We start from the raw sequence: 9295 nt of genomic DNA, 5'->3' as shown, positions 1-9295 counted from the left end.
CCCCGGCAGGGGCTTTCTTGTTGTTTTGTTGATGGTTTCTTTTGCTGTGCAGAAGCTTTTTATTTTGATGTAGTCCCATTTGTTTATTTTCTCCTTAGTGTCCATTGTCCTATGAGCTGTATCGGTAAAGATATTGCTACGACATATGTCTGATATTTTGCTGTCTGGATTTCTCTAAGATTTTTATAGTTTCCTTTCTTATGTTTATCTTTTATCCATTTTGAGTTTATTGTTGTGTATGGTGTAAGTTGGTGGTCTAGTTTCATTTTTATGCATCTATCTATCCAATTTTCCGAACATCATTTATTGAAGAGACTGTCTTGACTCCATTGTATGCTTTTTCCTCCTTTGTCAAATATTAATTGAGCCTAATGATCTGGATCGATTTCTGGGTTCTCTGTCGTGGCTTGGTAATATAGTTTGATGTCTGATATTGTGATCTCTCCAACTTTGTTCTTCTTTCTCAGGATAGATTGCTGCAGCTATGCAGTTTCTTTTTTTATTCCAGATAAATTTTTGGAGAATTTGTACTAGGTCTTTGAAGTATGCCATTGCTATTTTAATGGGGATTGCATTGAATCTATAGATTCCTTTGGGTAGTATGGACATTTTAATGATGTTGATTCTACCAATTCATGAACAAGGTTTAGGAAAAGGAAATCCTACTGGGATTTTCTTTTTCTGTGAAATATATACAAACTTGTTCTCTTTCCTCAGAACAATGGCACATCATAAACTCAACTGGGAAATATTTGATGCCTTAAGAAGTTGCCCTCATCTTCTGCCAGCTGCCTGCCAGGGCCCCCCTTCCCCAGCTGCCAGCTCGTGGCCGGGGCCTCCCTTCCCTGGCTGCCAGCTGCAGGCTGGGGCCTTCCTTTCTTGTGCGCCTCCCCCTGGTGGTCAACGCACATCATAGCAAGCAATCGGTCTCTTGGTCGAACTCCCGCGGGGACAGTTTTCATAGTAGGCTTTTATATATATAGATATCATTTCCTCACTCCCTTTTCTTTCACCACTGTCTTTGCAGTTTGTAGTTGTCAAGTATTATCCACTGTGGATTGGATTTCTAAAAAGTTCAAATATTGGGAATTTAAGATACTGTATCTTAAAATTATCTGAACCCTGAACTGGAGACAAGATGTAATCTCTACTAGAGATGCTATGATTATATTTTTCAAGGCTTAGAGTTGGATCATAATATCAGTGATCACTGTTGATTCTCTTTCTAAATATTTTTCTATAGCATATTTTAAATGTTTTTTGACTGAACTATTTTGAACTTCTTTTAGTATGAAACATGTTTCCTGGTAAAAGTTGTACTAAGCTGAATCACTCTTCTATCTAGAATAAAATCCAATTTATTCAGTCCTCAGGGCACATTAATGAAAGCATTTGAAGACTAGATTTATCTCAGATTTCCTTGTTGGTTAAGGCATTAAACTTCTGAGCCTCATAATATCAAACTTTTCATGAGAGGGTTAAATGTAATTTTTCACAGGACAAAGGAAGGAAGACCAAGAGCTTGAGTTCCTAAGATGACCTAGGTACTATATTAGGAACTCCATAGCTATCCCATTTATACTTCATGGCAACCCTTGGAGTTTTCTAAAGTCATGCACTGATAAGCTGTCAGCTTTGTACTTTAACTGTGATATTATCAATTTCAGAGCCTATATTTTTTCTTTTATACCTAGGGAACACTTTCTCCTCGAATGCCATTCCTATAAAATTTCTGATTTGATGATTTGATGTTCTGTTTTACATATTTCCATATGATTCAGGTCTATAGAAAAATTATCTTTCAGAATTTAAACATGGTTTTATGTTAATGAGGTATAAAGGTATATTAACAATAGCAAATATAATTTCTACCAAGGTTAGAAGTTATGTATCTTTTGTCAATGTGAACTAATCTAGTTAGAAGGATAATTGTATCTTCCTCCATAATCCAAAGAAATAACATACTATAAATATGATGTAAAACAATTCTTTTTAGGGTTCATTAACGCACTTATAACTGAATTATGGACCAATCTGGAATGTGGAAAAGATGATGTTAGAGTAACCCATCCCAGAGCCACTCCAGTGGATCCTATTGACCAAAGCTGTCAAAAGGTAAGAGATGATTTGATTTATCTAATAATGTACAGATTTTAAGTGTATCTCCCAGAAATGAATTTATCCAGACTTTATCTTTATTCAATTACAATCAGCAGCCTTTCCTAATTTTTTTTCTTTCTTTTTTTCATTTCTAAATTAAAAAAAAAATCACAATGGATTTCGTAAATGGTAGAAATATTACCATTCTCTGTGAATTATTTTTGGAAGGATTTTTTTCATAATATTTTTATCATACGTTTTCTTCCTTAATAAAGAGTAATAAACACCAGAGCATGTTACAAAACAAGAAAATACACAAAAACCCCTGACGCAAAAACCAACCGATTAAATAAAAGAAGACAGTTTTTTGCTCTTAAACTCAAATCTAATAGAAAATTGCCAGTGCCCCAGCTGGTTTGGCTCAGAGAATAGAACGTTGGCTTGTGGACCAAACGATCCCAGGTTTGATTCTGGTCAAGGGCACGTACCTCGGTTGCAGGCTCCTCCCTGGCCTGGGCCCTGGTTGGGGCTTGTGCAGGAGGCAACCGATGGATGTGTTTCTCTCACATTGGTGTTTCTTTCTGTCTTCCCCTCTCTCTTCCACTCTTTCTAAAAATCAATGGAAAAATATTCTCGGGTGAAGATTAAAAAAAAGAAAATAAAATTGTTAAGATTATTTGAAGAAGGGGTAGGCAGAGAGAAGATGCTGTCATTTAGAATAATGTGGCAAACATACCTCAAACTCTTAAGCATCTCCACAATGTTCGATTATAATTCAACTAGAGGCCCGATGCACAAAATTTGTGCAAGAGTAGGCCTTCGTTCCCCCAGCTGCCAGCACCAGCTTCCCTCTGGCACCTGGGACCCGGGCTTCCCTCTGGCCACCTGCAGGCACCGGGGACCTGGGCTTCCCTTGTAGCCCTGGCTTTGTCCGGAAGGACATCCAGAAGGATGTTCAGTCTAATTAGCATATTACACTTTTATTATTATGGATGGCTTTTACATATCTAACATGTTTCATAGTTTTACTAAAATGAAATGATTCCTGACTTTGACTTTGTGATAGCCTGAGAAATTTTCATTCAAATGGTATCATAAAATTATCAAAATTAAAACAAAAAATTCTGCTTTCTGTAGTGGTGGACTAGTCCCCTCCAGTAGAAAACACAACTCAGGAAAAATAACTTAAAAATAAGTTGATTTTTTTGGAATGACAATAAACAGACAAGAAATGGAGGGGAGTCAATATAGTTGAAGAGAATCGTACTGCTTGAGATTCTAGATTTAACAGATATATTTGCCCAAGGACAGGGATCAGTTTGTGCTCCACTGAAGGTTGGGCAGATATTAAAGAGCAATAATGCAATAGTATGATCAGCTTTATGTTATGAATTCAACTAAGATAAAATTGGCAGACTTCTTAAAAATATGCTTACCAAAATGGACCTAATACAAAACAGAAAATCTAAATTGTTACATATTAGTCAAAGAAATTGAATTTGCTATCAAAAACCTCTGGCTAAGAAAACCAGATAGTTTCACCAGTGAATTCTATGAAATTTTATAGGAGTTAGAGTACCAATCACACACTACCTTTCAGAAAACAAAGGTAGAGAAATCAGTTTCTAACGTGTTATGAGGCCAGCATAACCCCGACCTGGAAATGAGACAAATGTTACCAAAAAAGAAAAGTACAGACTAATATTTCTGATGAATATAGACTTAAAAATATTTAACAAAAGATTATCAAATTATATCTAGCAATATCTAAAATGATCATTTATTATGATCAAGTGGTGTTTATCCCAGCCATTCAAAGTTTGGTTAGCATTCTAAAATGAAACTCTCATTCACCATATTAACAGAATAAAGAGAAATCTCATCCAATGATTTCAATAGAAGTGGAAAGAGCATTTGAGAAAATTTAATACCCATTTATAAAACTCATCAGATTTAATCCTCAGTCTGATAATGCTATCTTTGAAAAACATAAATCTTTAACTTTTCATGGTAAAATATTGTACCTAAAATTTGTTTACTCAATTTGTCTGACTCTTAAATTTTCTGAGTTTAGTAAAAAATTTAAAAAATTTCAAGCAGGAAATTTAGTAGTTACAAATTAGGACAGTTGATACAATACAAATTAACATGAAAGTATTGGCAAAATATAGGGCTTCTAGAGATGGATAGAGTTAATTGGAAAGCCTTCTAGAATAAAAGGATGTGAAAGCTCATGAAGTGCAATAATGAGTATGTGGGAGGGTAGGAGGAGCATGTTCCTGGATAAGAAAAGTTTGTTTACATGGCAGTCACTTGAAAAAGAGCTCTATCCCCAGTGGGGGATGAGCAGGAGGCAGCCAATCAATGATTATCTCTCACCATCGATGTTTCTATCTCTCCCCCTCTCCTTTCCTCTCTGAAATCAATAAAAATAGAAAAGAAAAAGACCACAGGCAGATTCGATTGACTAAAGTGGTGACTTCATGCTGAGGGATAATGGGCTTTTGAGACTGAGAGAAGAGAGGGTCAATTAGTAAAGTGCCTTGAAAGTCATGGAAGGGAGTTTAGATCTGATGTTTAGTGGTGGGCAACCACTGCATGCTTTTGCACAGGGGATCCAAAGAATGAAACGTGCCTGAGAAAAAACATTCAGGTTATCTTGAATGAGGCAAAATGAGATTGAGAGCTTAAAAAACTTCATGGAGAGATTAACTTGGGAAGATTGCACCAGAAAATGAGCTGATTTTGATAGGAAAAGCCATGGCTTTAAAAAATTAATTACAATTAAGGTAGTTGGATTTCCAGTGAATATAGTTAAAGGATAAAGATGGCTTTGTGACCTAAGTGAAGGATATATAGAATTTATCTTCTTGCTCCAGAGACCCTAAGTAGTATTCTCTGGTATTTTCTTACACATCAGATATAACAAATGCAAAGAATGAGATATATGGATCATTTAATATTTTTTCTCAGACCCACACTTTTTAAGAGATACATGATATTTTAAAATATTTTCCAACTCTCAAGGTTGTTCTATTACAATTGTTCTTATGCATTATCAACACAGATTATTGTTAATGTTAACAATCATTCTTATCCTATATGTATGTATTTCACACTTATGTGGATTAATTTGGCTTATTTAAAAAATTCTTGCAGTCATACTGCTATAAAACTTTACACTAATGATTCTCCTGTGGATGTGGTTGAAAAAAATGAGCCATTTAAATGACTTTTCCTTCTCCCCCTTCTTCCCCCAGGCTTTTTTAGGGCTGGTGACCTTGCTATCTTATCCTGCTATTTATGAGCTGGTAGGCAATCAGGATCTTCCTAATAAAGCAGAATATTCTCTTCGTGAAGTTCCCACATGTATTATTGTAAGTAATTTTATTTTAACTTTTCCCTTTTATAGATGATATTTTGGAGATTTGTAGTGAAAAAGCAATTTGACAGGAAAAAAAATGACACAGAAAAAGGGGAACACTATTTAATGGCATTTAAAGATTGATTTACTTACTCATGGAATATCAATTTCTGAATTATCTGCCAATGGAATCTTTGATCCAGGCCACCTAACAGTTGCAACACCTATCAGGGTGAATACAATGTTAACACTCCCCAAGGAAAGAGATTTGGCACAAATAACATATATGTATGAATGATTTTTAGATGATTTATCATGTTATTAGTCACACCAGTGCAGCTCTCTTATTGGCTGGGATAATTAGGAATAAGCAGTATTCGAGGAGTGCAATATGTTTTCTCCTTATATTTTAATGAACTACATATTAACTGCCCCATGAGGGCAGTATATGCATATTTATTTAATTTGAGATTTATTTCATAATCTTGCTCCCAGATGGGCTTGTTTTAATCATCCAGAGATCTTTAGTTCCTCATCTTTGGGTAAGTTTTTGGATTAACACACATAAAGATGTATATATTCATTAGTAAAGAATTATTTGGTTATTACTGAAATTCCATTATTCATCTTTACTTTTTATTTTTCTGGTCACTTGTCCTGTGTGGTGGTGTTTTTTACACAGTTTTGCTCTTATGAATACTTTTAATTCTTGTTAACTCTAAACATTTTAATTTTTTAAAACTTTCTCTACTTTGGGAAATTTTTGATAATTTATATGAATAAAATATAAAAATAGGTACTTCTTTCATTCAACTTTTATTTTATATTCTCTGTTCCTTAAAGTATGTCACTTTTGACTTGTGCTTACTGTGTCATTGTGTTTCTAAAGTAGTTTTATAATTAGCCATTTATATGCCCCTTTTTCCTTGAACTTAATTTACCACCTTGCGGCATTTGGCACAGTTGATCCAGTCCTTATTGTCACTCTCCTCTATGGTTGTGGTACTGCTTCTGGTTCCCTTCAGACTTCTCTGGTCTCTCCTGCGTGGTCTCCTTTCGTGGACTTCTCTTCCTCTCTGTCTTGTGTTCTCCATTGTGGCTTTATTGGAAGGCATTACATAGTGTAGCTGTTACAAGTTTGTTTTCTGAAGCCAGACTGCTTGGATTAGATTTCTGGTTCTGCCCTTTAAAAGCTCTGTGACCTTGGACAAGTTAGACCTTAGTTTTTTCCTGTTAAAAGTGAGCAATAACATTCCTATTTGAGAGTTGTTGTGACAATTTCATGAATTAGTGAAACATAAAATGTTAAATCACTGCCTGACAGGTAACTGCTAAATAATTGTTTGCTGTAATTATCATTAGTAAGCTCTTCTTCTCCAGATGGCATTCTCAATGGGAGAGGACATGGGACTACCTGTTACTATCTCCCCTTGTATTAATTTCCTAGAGATTTCATAACAAATTACCACAAACCAGGTGGCTTAGAACAGCAGAAATGTCTTCTCTCACAGTCTGGAAGCCACAAGTCCGAATGCAAGAGGTCAGCAGGTCCATTCCCTCCAAAGGCTCAGGGCCAACGCCTTCCTTGCCTCTTCCAGCTTCTGGCTGTTGCAGCATTTTGTGGCTTGTTGCTGCATAGCTCTGCTCTCTGCTTCTGTTTTCACAAGGCCTTCTCCTCCTCTGCCTTAAATGTCTCCTTGTCTTTCTGGTATAACCCAGGATGGTCCTAATTTAATTTACTTACCTCTGCAAAGACCCTTCTTCCAAACAGGGCAGCAATCATAGGTTCTGGGAATGAGGACATAGACACATCTTTTTGGGGGGAACAGTATCAGGACTTAACTCACTAACCCTCCAAACAGAAGGGGCATTTCCCTTCGCCGCTCTGCTGTACCCTGAATATTCAGTTCTTGTGTTGGAACCCAGTTCCCCAGGTGAGGCTGTTTGGCGGTGGGGCCTTTAGGAGGTGATTAGTGCTTTATAAAAAGAGACCCCAGAGGAATCCCTTGCCCCTTCTTTTTTTCTTCTTCCATAATTACAATTTTATTTGCTAAAACTGAGGTCCCTTCATGCACAATCATGCTCACTTCTGCGTTAGGCCCCTTGCCCCTTCTTCCATGTTAAAACATAACTGTCTATGAACCAGAAAGTAGGCCCTCATCAGACACAGAATCTTCCAGCACCTGGATCTTTGACTTCTCTTCCTCCAGAACTGTGAGAAATAAGATTTCTATTATTTATAAGGTAACCGGTCTGTGGGATTCTGTTATAACAGCCAGAGTGGACAGAGAAACTCCCCACTTTGAATAATTCCAAGGAAGCACCTTCCTTAACAGACCAAGTTTGTTTATGGATGTTCAGGGACTAACCAGTCACAAGCCACTCCTGATAGTGCAGGTGCAGGGATATTGGCATTATGATTGACCACTCTCACCCTTCACTTGGCCCTTCCTTTTTTTAAAAATATTTTATTGATTTTTTACAGAAAAGAAGAGGGATAGAGAGCTAGAAACATCGATGAGAGAGAAATATCGATCAGCTGCCTCCTGCACACCCCCTAGTGGGGATGCGCCCGCAACCAAGGTACATGCCCTTGACCGGAATCGAACTTGGGACCCTTCAGTCCGCAGGCCGATGCTCTATCCACTGAGCCAACTTGGCCCTTTCTTAAGTGAAAAGGGTCAGATAGTACACACATGGTCCTTGAGACAAGTGTACACAGAGTAGGCACTCAAATGTATTATTTATATAGAAGAGCTATTCCTCTTTGTTTTTCTAGCCTTGGTCTCATTTCAGCCTAAGGCTTATTGAATATATTCTCAAGCTGGATAATATCCTTTAAAAAAGACAGTTTCAGACTATTTTTGTGAATCCCAAGCCTTTCTTGTACTCGCTTGTTGCTGGGAAGCTGCTGATCGAGGAGGCTGCTTCCCCTGACATGTGCTGCTGTGCTTAGAAACTGAAGTTCTCCATGAGGCAGGCTTCCCGGGAGTTGTGTTCTGTTCCCTAAGTGGTGATCCATCAATGCAACCCCCTTTGAAGAAGAAATTATTTACTGTAGCATTTGTTTTCTGAAAATGCATTGTCACTGATAAATGGCTGTAATCTATTCTTCCATTAGCTTGTTGGTAATACATTCTATATTTCTTTATTCTTACAGTATCTAGTACTTAGATTCAAAGCTAGAACTCTGGAGTCACTAGGTATCATTGACTATCAAATAGTCTGAATTTAGTAATCTGATGACTGTTCCAGTTTCAGTCACTTGGACCAGTACCCTATGAATAAAGAGAAATCTATAATAATCCTTTCAGAAATTGCTATGCACAGGACTAATTGGCAGTCTCCCTCCTCTCAGACAAAAGAAAGCTAGTGATACATGATCAATTCCAGATCACTCTGTGAAGATTTACTATGGAAAAAAGTGATAGTAGATCATTTCTTAAATTTTATAATATTAAGCACTAAAAGTGTGTACCTATTTGAACAAATACTGTTTAAAGAGTGCTTTTATAGAGTGCTCAGAATTGTGTGGTAGGCTGAAATTGTCAATGTTTGGGACAACTGGCGGCGTTGTGGTTGACCTCAGAATGGATGATGGTGTTGGTAGTGACAAATTCTCCCACATTGAGACAGTGATGTTTATGCCTGGCTACCCATATCAACAACTTGGAGAGCTTTTAAAAGAATTTTAATGCCAGAATCATACCCCAACTGATAATAACTTAGTTGTTCTAGGATAGAGCCTGGATATTCTTCTATCTATCTATCTATCTATCTATCTATCTATCTATCTATCTATCTATCTATCTATAGAGCTTGGCTCAATGG

General features: G+C 36.8%; 1 protein-coding gene across 1 annotated transcript in view; it reads left to right on the top strand.

Annotated features, from left to right (window-relative positions):
* The window catches only part of TBC1D32 (TBC1 domain family member 32), a 114283-nt gene that overhangs the window by 48766 nt on the left and 56222 nt on the right, over positions 1-9295 (top strand). Inside the window, exons 20-21 of the mRNA XM_006778431.2 lie at positions 1997-2115; positions 5361-5477. Coding sequence (XP_006778494.1) covers positions 1997-2115; positions 5361-5477 — 236 coding nt within the window. The remainder of the gene's footprint in view (positions 1-1996; positions 2116-5360; positions 5478-9295) is intronic.

Source organism: Myotis davidii, unplaced genomic scaffold (genome assembly GCF_000327345.1).
Source record: "Myotis davidii unplaced genomic scaffold, ASM32734v1 scaffold147, whole genome shotgun sequence".
NCBI lineage: Eukaryota > Metazoa > Chordata > Mammalia > Chiroptera > Vespertilionidae > Myotis > Myotis davidii.
Note: the sequence above shows the minus strand (reverse complement) of the source record. Positions and strands in the feature narration are given on the sequence as shown.